Genomic DNA, 19,939 nt, shown 5'->3' with positions numbered 1-19,939 from the left:
CACAAATGTAAAATGTCTTTATTGTGCTTGTTCTTATAGTACAGGAATTTTGTAGTGTTTTTATATTAAAAAGCTATTGTGTTTTGTTTTTCTTTTTTAAAGACTGTGGTACTGTTGGAGGATATCAAAACCAGAAAAGTATAAAAGTAGTTGTATTCCTACAGTTTCTGGTGTACAGGGAGATGAATGGGCTTGCGTGGAGCCCATCTGACTATCACGAGGTTAGTCTTTCTACATACCATGAGCTGGCAGAATTGCCATCTGCATTTTGATGCTGTGTCTTACAGAGCAGAATGCTGGAAGGGACTTGGAGCAATCGGAGCGTTCACTTTGGAGGTGGTGTGTGTATATTATTTATGCCAGTGAAACAACACTTAGGGTGTCTCATTCCTTTACCCCTAAATTAGCTTGATTGGTTTGAGGTTTCTAACACATTCTCAGATTTGCTTTACTAATTAGTGAAGTTCAGATGATAGAAAACTTTGCAGCAGCTCTTCCCTTGAGATACTGCCTGTAAAGAAGAGGAAGACTGCTCTTTTGATTTGAGAGATAAAGAATATGAATTACTATATATTTTTACAGGATTTCATTGTTCTTGGAACTTCATTTCAGTTGAAAATTTTGAGTTAATGCTAAAAACAAGTAATTGATGGTGTGTTGTAATTTTTGTACTCTTTTTTCCTTTTGGAAGTCACAGAATCCCAGACTCATCTGGGTTGGAAGAGACCTTAAAGATCATCCAGTTCCAAGCCCCTGCCATGGGCAGGGACACCTTCCACTACAGCAGGTTGCTCCAAGCCCTGTCCAACCTGGGGCTTGGAGCAGAAATATAAAATAATACATATATAATATAGCAATAAAATACTTACAATAAAAATTCTCACTTAAACAGTGAAAAAAGAATGAAAAAGTATGGGGCTTGGAAACTTGTCACCCCTGGTAGCTGTCTCCAGCTTTGAATGGGCAGTGATGATACCCATCTCTACTGGCTTTCTTAACTTCAAAACCCCATGAAAGAATCTGGCAACAGCTCTTCAGGAAAAGGATTAAGTTATGTGAAGCTGCTGGCAGGTGCAGTAGTTCTGTGTGATTTGGGACATCCTAAAGGGTTTGTTCACCCTGCTTAAAGGCTGTATGTGAGGCCAGGTACTGTGTTCCCCTTGCAGCCCATCCTCCCCCACGGCCACGGGGCTGTTCCTCCTCCCTCGGCTCTGCAGGGCAAAACCGCATCGAGATACCTCCTAAATCATCCTTCAGGCTTCTCTAACGTCGGTCAGTACTTGGAAACTCAGACCCTGTTTGACAAAACCAGAAATAATCTTTTGGGCCCAGTTGTGTTAACTTTAAGGTTTCTTCCAAATCTGGAAACATGTAAAGAGTGGGAATAAGAATCTGTTTTGTTTGGTTTTCTGAATTGCTGTATATGCAGAAATGCAATGGCAAGTTACACGCATGAGTAGGTAGGAAGAGATACGAACTTGAGCAGTAGGAACCTGAGCAAAGCACAAGTGTTAGGAAAACCGAGGGAAGGGTTAATAACAATTCCTGCTAATTACCTTCAGAAACATGTTTCTACCGCATGTAACACTTTTAAAGAAGGGAAAGCTACATAAAAGGTATCTTCCTGTTGGCATTTCAGGGGGATGAGTGCAGGGTACGGCAGGGAAGACTGGCAGGCACACAAAGCTGCGGCCATGCTGTGGGGGTTCGGTCACAGCTCCCGGGGGGCTGAGCACTGCAGAACCGTGGGGCTCCGCGGGGCGGGAATGCTCCGGCCTCTCACTGTCCTGCTCCGGCCTCTCACTGTCCTGCTCCGGGCTCACTGTCCTGCTCCGGCCTCTCACTGTCCTGCTCCGGCCTCTCACTGTCCTGCTCCGGGCTCTCACTGTCCTGCTCCGGCCTCTCACTGTCCTGCTCCGGCCTCTCACTGTCCTGCTCCGGCCTCTCACTGTCCTGCTCCGGGAGCGGAGCGTGGGCTCCGGGAGCGCGGGCAGGGCTGGGCGGTGGCGCCCCCTCAGCGCGCCCCAGCCCGGCCGCCAGGGGTCAGCAGAGACCCGCGGGCGGCGGAGCGCAGCGCCGGCAGCAGGAGCAGCAGCGCTTCCTTCGGCGTTGCCGAGCGCCGGTGGCGGCGGTGCGGGGGAAAAGCGGGTCCGGAAGAGCTCAAAAGGAGTGTTACAGATGGAGTTGATCAGGACCTATTAATGCTGGAGCTTTAGGATGTTACCTAATCTCTTTTTTCATAGGCTGGAAGATCATGATGACATCAGGGCACTCTGGACACATCAGAGTGAGACCCTGAAAGAAACCTATAGTGAATATTTCCTTGCTGATCTCATAGAAAGTCAGGATGAAGACAATCAGGCTGCTGTTGGTGAGGTCAGTCTGCCATGAGCTCTGGTTTTGTCCAGTCCTAACACCAGTGATGTCACATGTGACAGCTCACACTGCAGCTCAATGAACAAAAAGAACAAGCTCACATTTGGAAGGTAGATTTTGTGATGTGCACACACACAGTGCCCTACGCCATGTGTTTTATGTCTGCCTTTAGGAGCGGTATCTCCTGTTAAAGCAAATGAAGCAGCAGTTCCAGTAATGGTGTGGATTCTTTTCCAGTAATTGGAATGGACCATCTCAGAATCATAGAGTCATAGAATAGTTAGGGTTGGAAAGGACCTTAAGATCATCTAGTTCCAACCCCCCTGCCATGGGCAGGGACATCTCACACTAAATGAGACACCTCACTAAACGAGACACCTCACACCTCTTGAAGAAACCATGTTGTCATTTTAGACATTTGCATTATAGATGACCAGTTTTCATTCCCAGTGAAAATTAATATTGCATGTGAAAACTAGTAGCCAGTGATACCTTCAGAGTCAAAAAAACTGTAGATTTTTCCCATCTCCAGGCCTCAGGCAGTCACATTTTTTGCTGAACTGAAGACAGAAATTAATTTAAATGAGAAAGAGGTGATAATAGTTATCCTGCTGAAAATTCCTGTTAAGATTTTCCTGTGTTAATAATTGTGCGTGGTGGTGTGAGCTGATGGGCAACATAACCTGCTTAATTCCACAAGTCTGCTTTCTATAGCAAATGATTTTATAAACTGTAACATGTAATCACTGCCACTGGAAGCCAAATGGGAAACAATAAAGCATTAGTGTAATAGCACATTACAAATGGCTATCTTTATAAATAATACATTTCAATTGTACATTTATAGCTCAATATGATACGAGGAAAAGGTGTTCCAGGCCCTCATGGCTTACACTTGTCACTGCTGCTGCAGATTGGGAAGACACCTCCATGCGATCCAAGATAGTTGCCAATTTTCCCTGCAGAGAATGAAGCTGGCAGCCTCTTTTTGCACATATGGTAGATGGATTGGTTAATCAGCCTCCGCTGAGCCTTGGGCCTAAAATTACACAGCAGCCAGACAACTGCAGCGCCCCAGCTTTTGTTCAGTTACGCAAACAAGCAAACGAACAGTCACTTGTTGTTTGAGGGGAAAAGGAAAGTTTGTGGGTTTATTTTGATGGCAGTGCCGATGGCCTGATAAAACAGCTCTCCAAACCCAGCCACTGCGGTTTCATTCTGTGTGTAAAGGGGGCCTGCAGTATGTGGAGTAAGAGGGAAAAAAACATGATTATGTGTGTTTCACCGAAAGGTTGCACACAGCATTAACAACTGAAGAGCTTCCTGCTTCTGGACTCATCTCTGCCTAAAGCCAAAGCCCTGCATCTCACCAGTTCTTATTTTCAGGGTGCATTTCCTGCTGAAGACCTCAGATATGTTCAGTACCAAACATGCAGAGTGACACGGCCTTTCCCATGGCAGGGGCTCGTCACCATGGTACCTGCAAGTCTGTTGCATTTCTTTAAGGACTAGTTCTTAGATTAATTTTTTTTTAGAACTTGAAAATATTCAGTGCTTATAACTGCTGCCAGTAATCCACACCATGTACAGCATTAGATACTGTTTCCATACTAGAGAATTGCTTTCTTGTATTAATCATTCTCATAGGAAAATAAAATACGCTTTTCAGTTTGAGCACAGTTTTCTTTACAAAGCTGCGTGCAGTAACTGGCCATTATAGGTAGCTAAAGCCTGGTTTTATTTCACCTGCACTTCAAGTTAAATATAAATTATACCTTTTTGGAGGCATGTAGCTGAAAGTGTATGGCTTTTATGTACTGTAACAAATGCTTTATTGAAACAATAGGTCATTACTTAGTCCATACATATAATCCTAATGCTCTTGCAGGTCATAGCTAGCAAAACAATTGTAGCATCTAATATAGAGATCCTAATACAGACATTACAGGGAAAACCCATGAATGTTTAACTTTTGCTGAAATAGTTCCTTTGTGCACAACCAGTAACTTTTATGTTTCAGAAAGTTTTTTGTTCACATTTTTGTCCTGACCTCAAATCACATGCTCAGCTTTCACACATGTGCCACTGCTTTTGTGTTCCAGGCTGGTGACACTGCAGTAGGATTCATGAGCTTGTGTTCGCAAGTGAATGTTTCCTTGTTGCAAGAGTGTTTTGACTTGGGGCCTTTCCATGGACTCTGTAAACCACATCCTGAAGATATTCTCAAAGTGCCACAGGAGCCAAGCCTTCAAGAAGGTATCTATCTGTGTCCTAAACCACTAGATACATTGGAGGTGCATCTGTTTCTAGCTTACGAGTAGGTTTTGCCAAAGGTTGGAGGAGGATGAAGGTTTACTGGCAAGAAAACACAAGCTAATGTGTCTGTTTTGGAGATGGTTACCTGGTGGGTTGTAATTCAGGAGGCAAATTTTGCTAGCCCTGGTGTCTGACTGGGAAGTGGTGGTTGGTTGTGGGGAGCTGGTTAGTACCAGCTATGGGCTGAACCTGGGTGTCAGGTTTTGGAGAGCTGAAGCATCAGGTATGTTTTCTATCAGTTAGCTATGGTTGTGCTATTAACTGAAGACTCAGTTTTGAAATGTGGTTCTAATGTCTGTAGCTAAGCAGCTGGTTAACTGTAGCTATCATGTTGTCCCATTGTCCTGTGTCATCCTGTTAACTTGTGGTGCAGCTTTGCTCTCTTTGCTTACTGTTTTCAGTCTTCTAGATGACAAGATTTTGGAGATCAGGGACTGTCTTTTTATTCTATTTTTATATTGGGCATGATACAACAACACATCTACAAGCCACCTTACTGCAAAGCATAGAAACCAGTAACATGAATATGTTAGGTCTTTGCAGAGCGGAAGTGTCATCTACATGATTTAGAGTTGTCACCTTTATGTTTCAGTGTCAAAGGGCTTCTTGTGCAAAGGGCAACGTTTTGCTGTCTACTAATTATCAGTAATAGAATTAAAACCCCGTGTTAGGCTGTAGGTATCTGCCTGTCTGAACACAAAGCAGCAGGCAAAACAGGCAGCGAGGGAGCACCAGAGCAGTCACCAGCTGGCACCTGAGAGCTGACAGCCATGGAACAGGAGAGGGAAAGAATTAAGTCCTACAGCTGCTCCTGTGGACTTCCCTCCCCCGCAAAGAAGCAGCTTGCACACCGAGGTGAAGGGAGCCACTGTCTCCTCCCGTATGGTCCTGTGCTGCTGGAGCTGCAGCAGTGTCATTGCAAAATAGGTGACAGATGTGTGGAGACATAAATGAGCCTGAGGGAGGAAGAAACATCAGTCACCATAGTCTGGTCTAAAAAGTAGGAACACAGTCCTGCACAGCCAGACCTAGGTGACCCTGCTGGAGCAGAGGGTTTGGACAAGATGACCTCCAGTGGTCCCCTCAACCACAACCACTCTGTGACTGTTACTAGTTCAGGGAAAACCCTCAGACACTTCTGAGTGCTTTCCTTGTCCCGGGGCTGCAAGCTGTAGGCCCATATTTTCTGGCCAATTCTGCGCTGCTGAGCTTTTTAAAGAGTGGGTGGTTAAAGTTTTTAACACCACAGCTCTTACGCAGGGTTTTACATTTAGGAAATCTGAGAGAGTTGTTCAAAATGTGAAAACTTAGCATAAACAACTGTTCTGTTCAGGTTCTGGTGTCTCTAAAGCAGCACGGCTCACAGCTCGTGTGTTCATCGCTCTTCTACCTCTCCATTGAAATACTAGGTTAGTTTGGACAGCTGGTACTTGTCTGCAATCCTGTGTGTCTCCTCCAGGCAAGATTTTTAAAAGTAGGATTATCCCTCTGTTCAGAATGACAGGGGCAGCTCTGGAGAAGGAGAATTACTTGTACGCTTTCTCAGGTAGCTTGAGTACAAATCACTGATGGTCTCAGACACCTGAGAAGGAGCTTGAGTGGCATAAGCCAAGAGCCTGGCTCTGACACTGTTCCTAGAGAGAAAGAGCCACTAGAAATGTAATACTAAAATCAGGGTTAGCTCATGGCTCTGCAGCTCAGGAATATTAATTCTCTTATCACTGAATAATATTTAAAATTATTGTTGTAGCTTTGCACATTTTAGAACAAATGAACCATTACAGCACCTCAGGAAGCGTGTGTTGCCCTGAAACTTTGGAAGTTGTTGTTTATGCCTGCCCAGTGTGGCCCAAGGGACAGAGGTGAAACTGAGGGCTGCGGTAGTTGAATCTCAGATAAAGGAAAAAGAAAGAGGGAAAAAAAATCAAATGTAGACTGGTACTGCTCAGGTTTCTGATACCCGTCAATAAGGCGTTAGCTTGAACAGTTCCAGAAGTTTGTCATGGCTTATTGAAAGTATGGGTCTCATACGGTAGATGTTTGATAAGCAGCTTTTCCTTTTACTGCATAGTACACATTTGACTAATGGCCATAAACAAAAAAATCCCTATTTTGAGCAGTTTGAATGAAAAGCCCTTTCCTTTGGGATGATTTAGGTTTCATTATTCATGAGAGGTAATGCCATTTATATCAGTATTCATTCATGACAATTTCCAGGAGAAACAGGAATGTTGCTTTTTTTTTCTTTTTTTCCTTCTTTTTTTCCTATTTTCCTTTTTGGAAATAAAAAATCCCACTCTTTTAATAAGGACGTTTACAAGTCAGAAGCACAGTACCCTTCCTTCTGCCGTTTGTTTTATTAAAATACGTAATTTGGAAGAGCATTGTCTTGTCGGGGGGGGGGGGGTGTTGGGGTTTTGAGGTTGGGTTTTTTGTTGAGGTGTTTGTAGGTTTGGGGGCTCCTGGGGGCTTTTTGTTTGGGTTTTTTTTAGGAACTGCAGAGTCCATATGAGAGTTGCATCCCAGGAGTGCATTGTGGAGCCCTCCCAGTGTAAGGGTGAAGCTACGTCCTTGGAATATATTGTAGTGTCAGTCACACGTAGTTGGTATTTGCTTACAGTGCATAACACAAGCACTGCATGAATGACTGAATGGTGTTTCAGCGATGGCACCGCTCCTGCAGGCGGCTGTACTGGAAACCTGGGGGCAGTTCAGGGGTCTCCTTGGATCAGTAGTGCTGGGGACTTGCTGCCAGGAATTCCAAGTGCAGGCTGCATCCCTGGGTAGGGTCATTGGATGTTCACACATAAATAAACCCCCCATGTTTTCCCAAGCTCTTGAGCCTGGTAAGTAGAGATCACAGGTTGGTGATATTTTTCCCTTCAGAATGTAATAGTGAATAGTAATGCAGGCGCATACAGGAATCTGTCTTTAACCCAGTACTGATATGCCACTTAAGCCTCGGGGTAATTACAGTCATTTGGTTGTTACTCTATATGGTGTCACGAATTGGTAGCTACAAAACATTATGATGCAGTGAGAATGATTCAAGGGCTTTTCATAAGGCTTCATGGTGAACTGGCTTCTTGCTCCTGCTGCCTGTTACCTCTGCTAACAACCCAGCAATCACAGGATTAGTTCCATTTTCCCTTTGTTCACATTCCTTACTTCATTTAGTGCACCAGTGTTTGCGTTCATCCCACCACTTGTGTGCACATCCATGTAAGTAGTGTTGCAGCTACATTTGCCAGTGGTGGATGTTGGAGCCATTGGGGAATTTCATTTCAGTGTAAAGTCAGGAACAACATCTCAATATTTACACACAAGCAGAGTCCTGATTAATTCCCTGTGACACCTCCAGGGCTGTTTGTGATGGGAAACGGGGCTGGGTTAGTCCACACCACATCTCATCATTCCTGTGAAGCCTCACATCTGTGATACCTCTGAGAAACCACATTTTCAAGCCCTGTGTTCCTTCTTGCCCTGCACATTGCCTCTGCATTCTTCTCTGCTAACAGAGGAACAGATTTTCAGATAACACATTTTTTTTCAGAATACTTTTGGCTGCATTATTTTAAACCTTGAAGGTATTTTTTTAAAGATCATTACTGTGTGAAGAAATGCTCATGTTGGTGAATGCACTTAGATGGGTTTCCCAACGTAAAGTTCAGAGAGGAGTGAAGGATTCTGTTGTGTCGGGTCTTCTGAAGGCATTTTGTTCCTCCTGGGGCTCAGAAATTTTGACTTCCTTGTGTCACTGGAGCTCTCACATGCCATGTCCCGGCCTGATGTGTTTGCTGCAGCAGCGATACCTGCACCTCCAGAGCTCATGAGTTAAAACTCACATTCGGGCTTTCTTGTTAAATAACCCAAGCTGTGAGCATGTCTGTGCAACTGGGAAGGGGACAGTACCAGGAATGGCACAACCAGTAAAGGTACGTTCAGGGCTAAACATACAGGAACTGACATTTGGCTTTAGTAATTTGGGTGGTCACTTGGAGTAACATGTAGGATTCCTGTGTATTTCACATGTAGGATGCCTGTGTATTTCACATGTAGGATTCCTGTGTATTTCACATGTAGGATTCACGTGTACTTCACATGTAGGATTCCTGTGTATTTCACATGTAGGATTCATGTGTACTTCACGTGTAGGATTCATGTGTATTTCACATGTGACCTTAGTGACCTGTTTGACCACAAAAATAGTATTGCTCAGGTTGGAATGAACTAAACTGGAATGCTATGGGCTGTGACTGAGGGTGGCCGGATGACCTGTGATGCAATTTTACACCTGGTTTCTGTTACTTTGTCAAGTGCTTGTTCCTTTCCATGGAGCTCTTTTATTCTTTTTCATGCTGCTGATGTCAAAGCCTGTGCTCACTGCTACTGAAGCATTCCTGGTGTGGCTCAACAAGTGTCTGTTGTTATGAGTGAGTAGTCCTGCACACACCCCAGCTTGCAGTGGTTGACAGAATGCTTTGGAGCAGTTACTCCAACATCTGAGCAAAGCGGGAGAGGAGAGAAATTCTTAGAGGGAGAGAAGGGAAAAGACAAACTGAGCAACCACCTTATATAAGAAATAAAACAGGGTTTAGAGAGCTAGTTAGGTTTAGCAACTGAGAAGAGACTCTAAATATCTGATTCTTGTCCCTGCTTGCACCAGTAAGCAAGGGTTCTGGCCTGACTAGGATTTATTCTGAATTCGGGTTGGTTTAGGAGAGCTAATCTGAGAATCAAGAGCCCTTGCTTGCCCTTGTGATCCTCAGAAAATGAGTTAGAACAGCTCCTGGGCTTAAGATACCAGTCAATACACTGATCACTCAGACTTATCTCTTCAAATAGGGTAAAAATTTGCTACATGTAATACATGAGTTAGGAATTGCTTCAAAACTCTGTCTTGTTCAGTTCTTCTGCAACCAATTCTCTGATTCTTTTGCCTTGAAATCAAAAAATCTAATGAAATTCTAGCCAAGTAACTGTGGGAGGGTCTATTTTAACTGTGCTTGTTACAAACAAATGAAATAAACCTTCCAATAGAGGCAGCCTGGCACACTCTCCTCAGTGCTGTGATCCTGAGGGTTCAGCCTGCGTTTTTAAGCCTGATGCATTTATTCATTTTCATTACTCAGGTGAAGATAAAAGCAACCAAACACGTCAAGAGACAGAGCCTGTTCCATCTCCAAACTTTGAACATGTTCCTGATGAGGATGCAGCTGTGCAGGTAATACCTCTGCACACAGCAGTGCCAATGACTTTCAAAGCTAACATGAGGCAAAGGTGGAGGCTGCCAGGACAGGCAGTGCTTGTTATTGCCACTCCTGCACTGTCCTGTGCATGGACTCACTCTTCGATCCGCTGGTGTGTGGGATCAGGATGGACGGGGGTGGTTTTCCCATCCACTTCCATGGGATGAGCCAGCACGGGGATGGCAGTGAGAGGAGGAAGAGGATGGGGGCCTGTTTGTGCAGGTCTGCTGCCGAGTGAAGGCATGTGGGAGCACAGCTCTGAGCGGGCTCCTCACAGGTGGGAGACAGCTTTCCTGGAAGAGGCAGGGGCCAGTGCAAGGCCTGAGGGTTTGACTGACTGTGTTGGGAGCTGAAACTCTGCTGTGGATGGGAAGCTGGCAGAGCTGGAAAGCAGCAACACGGCTCCAGTTTTCCCCTGTGGGCTGCAGAAGTTAAAGGGCACGTGTTATCTCTGTGCCTCTTCTGTTGAGTGAAGCTCAACCTGATGAAAGACCATTACTGTGAAATGCAGTGGAGCAGCAGAAACCAGCAGAGAACTTACCCTGATAGATTCTGAATGGCTGCATCAGTATGTACCAAAACTCCTCTGGTTTTCTTCCCGTTGTTCATTTCCGTCTCCACAGTATTCTCTGCACTGACCCCATTTTCTTTAGCTAACATGTTTCAACTTTCACCTATTTTCAATACACACCTGTTTTATATAGGAGCATTTCTGAAAGATATTTTCTTGCCTTACAGAGGGACCATCATGGTAACTTAGTCTGTGAATCTGTCGCTCTTTGGCAGGAATGTTTGTATTTTTAAAGGCCATTTTTATCTAGTGTTTGAGAAACAGATATCCCACGAAATATACCTCCTTGAACTTCTGTGTTTGTCAAAGTGTGACAAGGAGAAAGTGCATCCCTGTGAGTGTACCTGGAATGCTGTTAGGTAGGAATAATGCAGGAGCTGTTAATTCAAAATGAACTCTTGCACGTGACCACTTGTGTGTTGTTACTGCAGAGCAGTGGAGCCGTTACCGTTCCCCCGGCTGAGCTGCTCCCAGGTGATGTCAAGGATTTCAGAGGTTCAGCAACACTCCTTGAGGCTCAAGAAAAAGGTGCTTTTTGTCCTGTGTACAGAGGAGCTTCCAATGCTTTCTGTATCCGCCTGTTTTGGATCGATGAGAAGTATGAAACCAGGTAAGCTTGGGTGAAGAGTTCCTGCTTCCCCAGTTTAATACCGGTTCTTGGTGCTCCATTTTTAGGACAAAGCTGGAAGTGGCAGCACACGCTGTGGGAGGCTGGCTTTTTTTCCAACCTCTTTTTTTTCCATTTCTTTTACTTCCACTAATAACTTCATGAAACTCTCAAGCTCTGGCTGCAACTTCCCCCCTGTGATGGGACATCTGTGGGGACAGGAAGTTCAGAACTCATTTCTATTGGGAAAATGCTAGTTGAAATTTTGGAAGAAGGCCACTTCTTCCTCTGAAGAAACATTGATGCCAAAGCTGCCTAACTGCAGAAGGAGCTGGGTGTTGCCGTGCTGCTCATCTTGTTCCATAGGGCAGCAAAGCTGTTCTGAACTCTGCAGTTAAATGTTGTCCTTTCTAAAGACTCAGTCTCCCATCACTGAGAGGATTGATTCAGTTTCCTGGAATCCACTGCTGCAGGGGGGAGACAAAGGCTTTTTGTGTTCAAATGGTTGCTGCTGACTTTGGTCTCTGAGATCCCGGTGGAGTAGAATAGATCTATACATGTGGGTAAGACATTTTGTTGCCAAATTTCTCTGCACCCCTGCAGAATGAACCTGCACTCAACCACATCAGCAAAAGCCTCTCCAGGAGCATTGGCCCTTTCTGCTTACAAGTGAGCCCTGCTCTTGTTTATAGAGCCTAGAAAGAAAGATAAACCACGTAGATACTTACAGAAAGGAGACAGAAAGAGGCTGAGCACACCCCAGGTCTTCCACACTCTTGAACAGATGTGATTTCTGGAGATACAGGGTATCAGTAGCAAGGACTTTATAGATGATGAGTCTGACAACTGCAGTACTGTTTGCAGAAACATCTCTGTGCTTGTGGTAGCAGTCACTGGTGACTGCCATCTTCTCAACTCATCTGCTTTAAAGGAGACTTAGGAATAAAATTCATTAAGAAGACAAATCAGAACTCCTTGAAAATTAATTCTGTTTATTGAGCTGTTTCTTGACTAAGGAGGAGTCCTACCCAAAGGGATTAAACACTGAATCTGCTTCAACTACAGCTAACCTAAGTTACAAAAGCAGAGCAAACACATAGTCTTCTTGGTACATATTTCCCAAGTAATGCTGGTTGGACTTATTAGGAGGAGAGAGAAATGCAGGGCCAGAAGTCTGTGGTGTACTTAGAAACACTGATGCATGTACATGCGACAGAACCATGGCACTGCAGAGGGTCCATTCCAGAACACTGGATTGATAGACAATCTGGTCTAAAATAAAATTCAAGTAATATAATTATTCAAAAAAAAAATAATTTCAAGATACTGCTGAGGGAAGGGACTTGCTGTGGAATGACTCCATTACCCTGAACCAGCGATTCACAGCAGTGGTCCATACCTACTTTGGGAAATACTCTCATGTAGGCTAGAGTTCTCTGCTCACAGCATCCTGCTTAGGATATGGATATCTCACTTTTTTGCTCCCTTCTCACATTCTGCCCTTCATCTGCACCATTGTTGTTTCTGTCCAAGCTCTCTTCACTCTGTTTATCATTCAGCACTGCAGCTCCATTCTTTTTTCTCCTGAAGACATCTCTGGAGCAGTTGGGATTCCAAGATGGGTATCTGTGGAGAACACAGCATTCCTTCCTGAAGACTTCTCAGATTAACTCATGCAAGATCCTCTCCTCTAAGAGCTGAGGAATCTGTAGATCTAGGTGTTTTCAAGTATTTTGCCTGTGTTTGCTTGATCCACCTGTTTGCGAAAGAAACCTCAGGGAAGTGAGGATGTTGAAAGGGTGGTGTGAGGCAATCCTGTCTGTGTACTGCAGGGGAGTTACTGCTGACCTGCATGGATCCAGAAATAGAAATGCAGGCATGATTGCATCTTGGTCCTCAAGGGGAGCTTACCGCTGGGGAATTTGTGTTACCCAGTCAGGTTGCTTAATGTTTCCATCTCTTAAATCTAGAGTGGCTTAAATCTTAAACCTCTGTGGCTTGTTAGTGCATTGGAAGTGAACTGTGGAGGAACCAACCTGCTGGTTCTTTTGCAGATATCTGATAGCTTTTTAAGCCCCCTGAAAAATCTTCTACCTCCATTCTTGTGCTCCCTGCTGCCAAGGAGGTGCTGGATATGAGACAGCAGAAAACTCCATTGCGATGGCATTTCCCATTCCCCCATTTAGCTATTCTCTAGCTGTAATTATGGACTATATAGGTGACTGTATAATGCCCCAATCCAGATCTGTGCTTACAGCTTTTGTTGAAAAGTTTATTTCAAACATAAATATTTTTATTAGAAATTATTTCTCTTTTCATTCATTAATAACATTGGTGAAGTAGTTAAAGGGAACTTAACTACTGGGCTGGAGGAAGGAGGCTGCATCAAAAGGAGCGTGACCAGAAGGTCAAAGGAGGTGATCCTGCCCCTCTGCTCTGCTCTCCTGAGACCTCACCTGGAGCATTGTGTGCAGTTCTGGTGTCCTCAACATAAAAAGGACATGGAACTGTTGGAACAAGTCCAGAGGAGGCCACAAGGATGATCAGGGGCTGGAGCACCTCCCATATGGAGACAGGCTGAGGAAGTTGGGGCTGTTCAGCCTGGAGAAGAGAAGGCTGCGTGGAGACCTCATGGCAGCCTTCCAGTATCTGAAGGGGGCCTATAGGGATGCTGGGGAGGGACTCTTCATTAGGGACTGTAGTGACAGGACAAGGGGTAACGGGTTCAAACTTAAACAGGGGAAGTTTAGATTGGATATAAGGAGGAAATTCTTTCCAACCCTAACTATTCTATGATTCTATGATTCTGCGATTCTATGAATAGTTTTAGGTAGTGTATCTATATTGTGTTTCTTCAACTTCATACAGTGAAAAATATTTTATAACGCTTTAGCATCATTTGTATTTGGGTTTAGAGCTTGCACGTAGGAGAGACACAAAGAATGTGTTAGATTTCTCATGTCTGTTTAAACTCAAATGTCACATTTCACTGTCACCATGGAAAAGAGGGTGGAATTACTCTAAACCAGTAGGTGAGAAGTGGAAAGAAGTGTTCAAAACCAATTCAAAGTATTGACATTCCTGTTAGTCTCATCAAGCACATTGGAGATGTTTACCAAGTGAGTAAAGACAGAACTCTTGGTAGTGCCTAAGAATATTGTGGGCCATAGCAACAACTGTTTGCAACCTCAGTTAACGCTGACTGTCTGCTAAGGCTGCTCTGACAGCCCGTGAATGACCTCTGGAAAACTTTGGAGTCAACAATGTGAGTCTTTTTCTTTTTGCCTTTCAGTGAAGAGCCCAATGCTGTGAGATTAGTTCAGACATTCAGGTTTATTCTTGTTACCAGTGACGCTTTAAACCCTGGAAGTCAGCTTCAGACAGTGTGCAACATCTGCAGCAGATCAGTGAGGAACAAGTGGACTGATCACTGTGAATAACTGTGCCTTGCACTTATAGGAATGTAAATGCCAACATGTACAGGCTCTGGCTGATGTGTGCTGCATTTAACAGTGTTTTCTCTTGTTTGCAGATCGCTGGATTTCCTGCAGTATGTTTTCAAGCTTTTCCCAGTGAGTATAATTCAAGTTTGTGTGCATGTGAATGCGTGATGGGACAGCAGTGGAGTTATTAGCCAGAGTATTTGGATGTGATGCCTGAGGAAGACTGTGACTGATAGGAGTGTGCCATGGCTGAGTTACCCTGGGCTGTGTTACCTTGGGCTGAGTTACCCTGAGGAGTTCAATTTTCCTCCATGGCTGCTTTGGACTTTCTATGTTGCAATCATCAGTCCTTAGTTTCTGTTCCACAGGGGCTTTTCTGAGATGCGGATTTAGAAAACAAATGTTTCAAACTCCTTTAAAATCATGCATACATCCAGACTGTACCTAAATTAAAAACAAAACTGGGGGAATTACATTAGAGGAGATGAATTTAAAGCCTAGAGAATAGCGGTATTAAGGAAATACATGGTATTTACCCATAGCCTAAACAGTGACACTGAAGGTTTATTTTTAGGGCAAGGCTAATGTGTGGCAAATAAGGATGTGAATTTACAGTGCCACAACTGTTTAACACTATGCCCTGTGTGCTCCATCTTTAGCTGAGGTAACAGAGTCCACTCTCTGAGGCATTCTTTATGCACACTACAGTGTGTTGTGAAGCCACACGGCGATTTACTGCATGGTAACATCCCTTAAAGCCAGGTCCCAGTGACCAGAGGTACAGGCTTTGCCCTAGAGATCAGCATGTTCAAAACTGCTGCTTCCCACCAAAGAAAGCTCCCAGAGAATGTGAGCACAGGAGCATTCCAGATCTCTGATTTATCCATTCAGCAGTGCACCTGCCACTCCTTGAGACTAAATGTCATGATGGAATCACCAGGTGTAGTGAGAAAACTTAATCACAGTGTGCTTAAAGAGAAGAAAAGGACTGAAATTCAAACAGCTTTCCATTGGGAAAATATGCCATAGAATACTCAGCCAGAGTCAACTGATTAAACGTCTTCCAGATCTGTGCTGCCTGGGAGTCCCTCAGCATGTGTCACGTGCATGAAGTGTCTTTCTGAATGGGCAGAGTTCTCCAACACCCCTGAGTGCAGGGACATTATCTCAAAACATGGATTCAATAAAAAGGGATGGGAGAGACTCTGGTGAAAGGAGTGTTTGAGCAATTGAATGGATAAAGTTAGCATGCCATGAAGCTGTCTTTCATCTGAATAGGGACAGGCCAAGGGGAATGGCTTGAACCTGCCCGAGGGGAGACTGAGCTGAGCTCTTAGGCAGAAGCTCTTCCCTGTGAGGGTGCTGAGGCGCTGGTACAGGGTGCCCAGAGAAGCTGTGGCTGCCCCATCCCTGGCAGTGTTCAAGGCCAGGTTGGACACAGGGGCTTGGAGCAAGCTGCTCCAGTGGAAGGGGTCCCTGCCTGTGGCAGGGGTTGGAGCTGGAGGAGCTTTGAGGTCCCTTCAACCCAAACCAGTCTGTGATGCCATGGAGTTTCCTGCATTCATTTGCACCTCTGCAGCCTTTACAGCACAGGTCTCTGAGCAATTACAGTGACTGCCATTCCAATGTGTTTGCATGTAGATGCACCCTGTGGTGCACACCAGCAGTGCCAAACCTGGGACAAGCTGGACATTACTGCATATATACAAACTTGCATTCATCAAGTCTACTGTGCACACAGTGCAAAGTCAGTCTGTGCTTATTCTATTGAGGAAGAAAGTTGGGGGAGCTGTGCATAAAAAGGATCATTAGGGAATATCAGGATATTAATGAATAATTTTTTACTATGGGAGCTAAAGGACCTGTTTCTGTGAGCCAGCTAGTGTTGAGCTCATCAGCTGCTTTGTGATGCCCAGGCATCAAGCCAGCTAGGTAAAGCAATGCTTGGAGTGTATGTGTGTTGTAAGCACTGCATTCAGTTTGGTTTCTTTCTGTCCCCTCAAGATAAGCTTTTGTGTAAAGCTTCTACTGAGGTCACTAAGAGCCTTTATTGTCTGCAATTTTCTTCAGGACAAAGACTTCTGTGTCATCCTCATCCCACATCATGTACCAGAGTTCCTCCTGATCCAGAGTTTTGTCCGGGCTGTCCCATTCTGCACTTCCAGATTTGGCCAGGAGCTTTACGTGTTCCACCGTGCGGGGCTGCTCACGTGAGTCCTGTGCCTCATGGCTATAGTTGATGGACTCCCCAGCCCAGCACCAGCTGGGTGTTCTCTGCTGGTATTCTGCACAGGATGGCAGATCTTACAGCTGGAGTCCCCGTAACAGTGTATTGAATAGCCCTGGGCTGTGCCTGGAGCACTCAGGAGCAGAGCTGAATAGCTTAGTCTTTAGCAGGGTTACTACAGCGTCTTGCTACCTGTTCTGGAGTGAATCCTAAGCCTACTCAGGTGTATCTCCAACAGCACTATATGAGACAATATGAAAATAGCCTCATATTATTAATTGAAATAAGTAGTTAGTGACATGATTTTTAACCAAAGAAAAACTGTGATCATTAAACTGTAAAAGCAAACACTCTTCTGATTGCCAGCATTTATATATAGCTTCCTTCAAGGAGAAGCAAAGTGCAGTGAGAGGATTCATGAACATTGGTACAGACAAGAAGCTTCTTCAAGCTGCCTCATTGTGAACCAAGGCTAATAGAGAAACACAGTGCAGTGTTTGGCCCTGTGGACTGGGTCAGGTTGTGTGACACTGATACTTGAAAGCCTGGTATGGGTGTTATTTATGCAGTGTAATGCATTTCTGAAACATGCAGAACACAGCATAACCTCATTGTTGTGTATCTAGTTTATATAATTTATCTCTTTTTTTTTTTATCATTTATTTCATACCTTTGAATTTCTGAATGCTTCTGTAGCCTGAAATACTGGTGGACTGGGACACACAACCACTCTTGTTGTGACTGCTGTTGTGTGGTAGGAGTTTTCCAATGCTTTGTTTGTGTAACAACACCAGGCTGGCCCAGACATCCGCTAAAACTGTGGCACAGATAGAGATTTCCTCCCTCCTTTTTTTTAATGTAGCTAAATAGTGCATGGTTTCAGAGCAATACTTCTGCTGTAATTGCATCCTTAAGCACCTTTGCTGCTATACAAATAGCTCATGCAGAGTCTGGCCAGCTCCTCTTGGACCTGTACAAAGCTTTTTACCCTGGGATGAAACTGGGCTTCTGTGTGCTCTGTCAGAATCCAGCTGGCTGCAGGGAAAGCCACTGGAGTAATTCCTGCTAATCTCTGCCCAGCTGCTCAGTAATCCATGGCTAGGTTTGGGAGTCACATGTCCTCTTGTGATTTTGGTCAAAATTAAACTTGTTATCAAGGTTTTTGTAAAACCCTTACAATTCCTATTGAATTGTGCATGTTCCAAATGATACTAGCCCTTCCATGAGAACACAACAAAGTCAGTAGTAGCATTTTCCAACCCCACCCCCTGCACCTGTGCAGGGAAGTAAGGAAAATAGCCTTTCATTGAGGTTCAGGATCAGAAAAGCTATGGAAGAAACCAGCTGAAACCTTTGGGAAGTTTCTGAAGAACAAAGAGCTTGGTGCACAACAGCAGATTCTCTCTTAGATGAAACCAAAATATGAACAAGTGAAAGATCAATATATTGTACTTGCACCAAGGGCTTTCGACAGGCATGAGAGAGAAAAGAAGGTCACAGAAAATGGACTAAAAGAAAAGCAGGGCTAAGGAGATGGGGATATGAAGACACAAAAGGGCAAAATCAGAAGAGGCACAGGCACAAAATGAGATACTGATTAGTAAAGGTTGTAAAAGGACTAAGAAAAAGTGTTAAGTACACAAAAAGAGTACAGCAAATGGAAGTATGGGCCTGCTACTTACCAGTGAAAGAGGAAAAATAACAGATGACGAGGCATAGGCTGAAATGCTTAATGGACACTTTGCCTCAATTTTCACTAACAAGCATAATAATAATAGCAGCGTCCTGGTCTCTGAGCAGTGGAAGGGACTGGGCATCTAGAATCACTTAATTCTTTGCTGGAAGAGAAATGGCACAGACCTTGGATGGTCCTTTCTAGTCCTCCATCCTCCCAGTGGATCTGGGGTTTGGGTGCATTTAGACCTGGGTTCAGTTTTGGCGTGTTCTGGTTTATGTCATTTAAAACATGGTTCCCTCTGGCACCGCTCCAGGACATGGAGGGGGACACCCCTGTGCTGCGCGCAGGGGGGTGGCAGGAGGGAGCACGTGAACTGTGCTGTGGGTCTCCCTGACCATCATCCCCATCGCTTATTCCATCTTGCAGTGAACTCTGTGGAAGTGTGTAACAAATGTGCAAAGGAAGCTGATGCTCACTTCCAAGTTCAGGGTTAGTTTGTAATTTAGCAATCAAGTGTGTGCTTTGAGCACTCGGATAATCCAGCTGAAAGCGAGCACAGAGATGGAGCTGGGACATTTCCCATAGCACATCAGAGATTTGGTAGCTTGGGGTTTTAAAGGTCCTAGTGCTGTTCATTAAAACAGCATTCCACAAAATCAGTCTGTGTGACTGGGACTTAGGCTGACAAATAGCACATAAAGTTGAAATGGCAAACAAGACCAGGAGTGGCAGTCAGACTGCCTGGATCCCAAGGTTTTTATCTGGGGGGAAAGAACTGAATTCTTGGAAATGAAGCTGTAATTTGGTTCCTTGAACAGCTAAATCTTTATTCCATGGGCCTTCTCTAACCAGGAAGGGTCAATGCCTTTAACAAGCAACATGAGAGAGTTCCTCAGCTGCTGGAGACTGTCACTGGGAAGTAATTCTTTTTCATGTTTAGTGGTGGGAAGATGTTTTATAGCAGTGTGTGTGAACTCAGGAAGTGCTGGGGTACTCCTGCTGTAGCTCATACGCTGCTGCTGTCCCTATTGCACTGGCACTTTCCCTCTGTGTCACTGGTGTGTGATCACTAAGTGGCAGTCTTACGTTTAGCGGGAGCATTTTGTTTGTGCTTTATGTAAGTTTATGCTTACATGTTGCTGTTTGAAGAACCCAGGCCTAACACAAACATTAGTTGGTTGCTCCTGCTGGAGAAGGATGCTACCGCCTTTCCTTGGTACCATATGCCAGGATGACACTTGGCTCTGGCTTATTTTCTTCTCTCTCCTTTTTTTCTTTTTTTTTTTCTTACCTTTTTTCCTGTTCTTCTCCCCACGTGTGTCACTGTGCAGCCACAGCTGCTGCTTCCATTTGAAATGATTCTCTGGCTCCTTTCTCTGCTGACTCTGCTCACATGAAGGTTGGGTGCTATCTGTGGTTACAGTAGTCATTGCTTTATGGGACTGGACTGTAGGTGCAGAAAGACTGAGTGT

At 44.5% G+C, this 19,939-nt stretch overlaps 1 protein-coding gene across 5 annotated transcripts in view; it reads left to right on the top strand.

Moving 5' to 3' along the window:
• Positions 1-19,939, top strand: part of CFAP61 (cilia and flagella associated protein 61) — a 103,107-nt gene that overhangs the window by 10,795 nt on the left and 72,373 nt on the right. For all 5 annotated transcript variants that reach the window (XM_061461760.1, XM_061461761.1, XM_061461759.1 and 2 more), the window contains 6 exons: positions 2,244-2,376; positions 4,479-4,632; positions 9,825-9,916; positions 10,944-11,122; positions 14,652-14,691; positions 16,633-16,772. In XM_061461760.1, the coding sequence (XP_061317744.1) occupies positions 2,244-2,376; positions 4,479-4,632; positions 9,825-9,916; positions 10,944-11,122; positions 14,652-14,691; positions 16,633-16,772 (738 nt within the window). The remainder of the gene's footprint in view (positions 1-2,243; positions 2,377-4,478; positions 4,633-9,824; positions 9,917-10,943; positions 11,123-14,651; positions 14,692-16,632; positions 16,773-19,939) is intronic.

The sequence above is a fragment of the Pezoporus flaviventris genome, unplaced genomic scaffold, assembly GCF_033815535.1.
Source record: "Pezoporus flaviventris isolate CSIRO_AGI_PZ_B2104156 unplaced genomic scaffold, CSIRO_AGI_Pfla_v1 ptg000031l, whole genome shotgun sequence".
NCBI lineage: Eukaryota > Metazoa > Chordata > Aves > Psittaciformes > Psittacidae > Pezoporus > Pezoporus flaviventris.
Note: the sequence above shows the minus strand (reverse complement) of the source record. Positions and strands in the feature narration are given on the sequence as shown.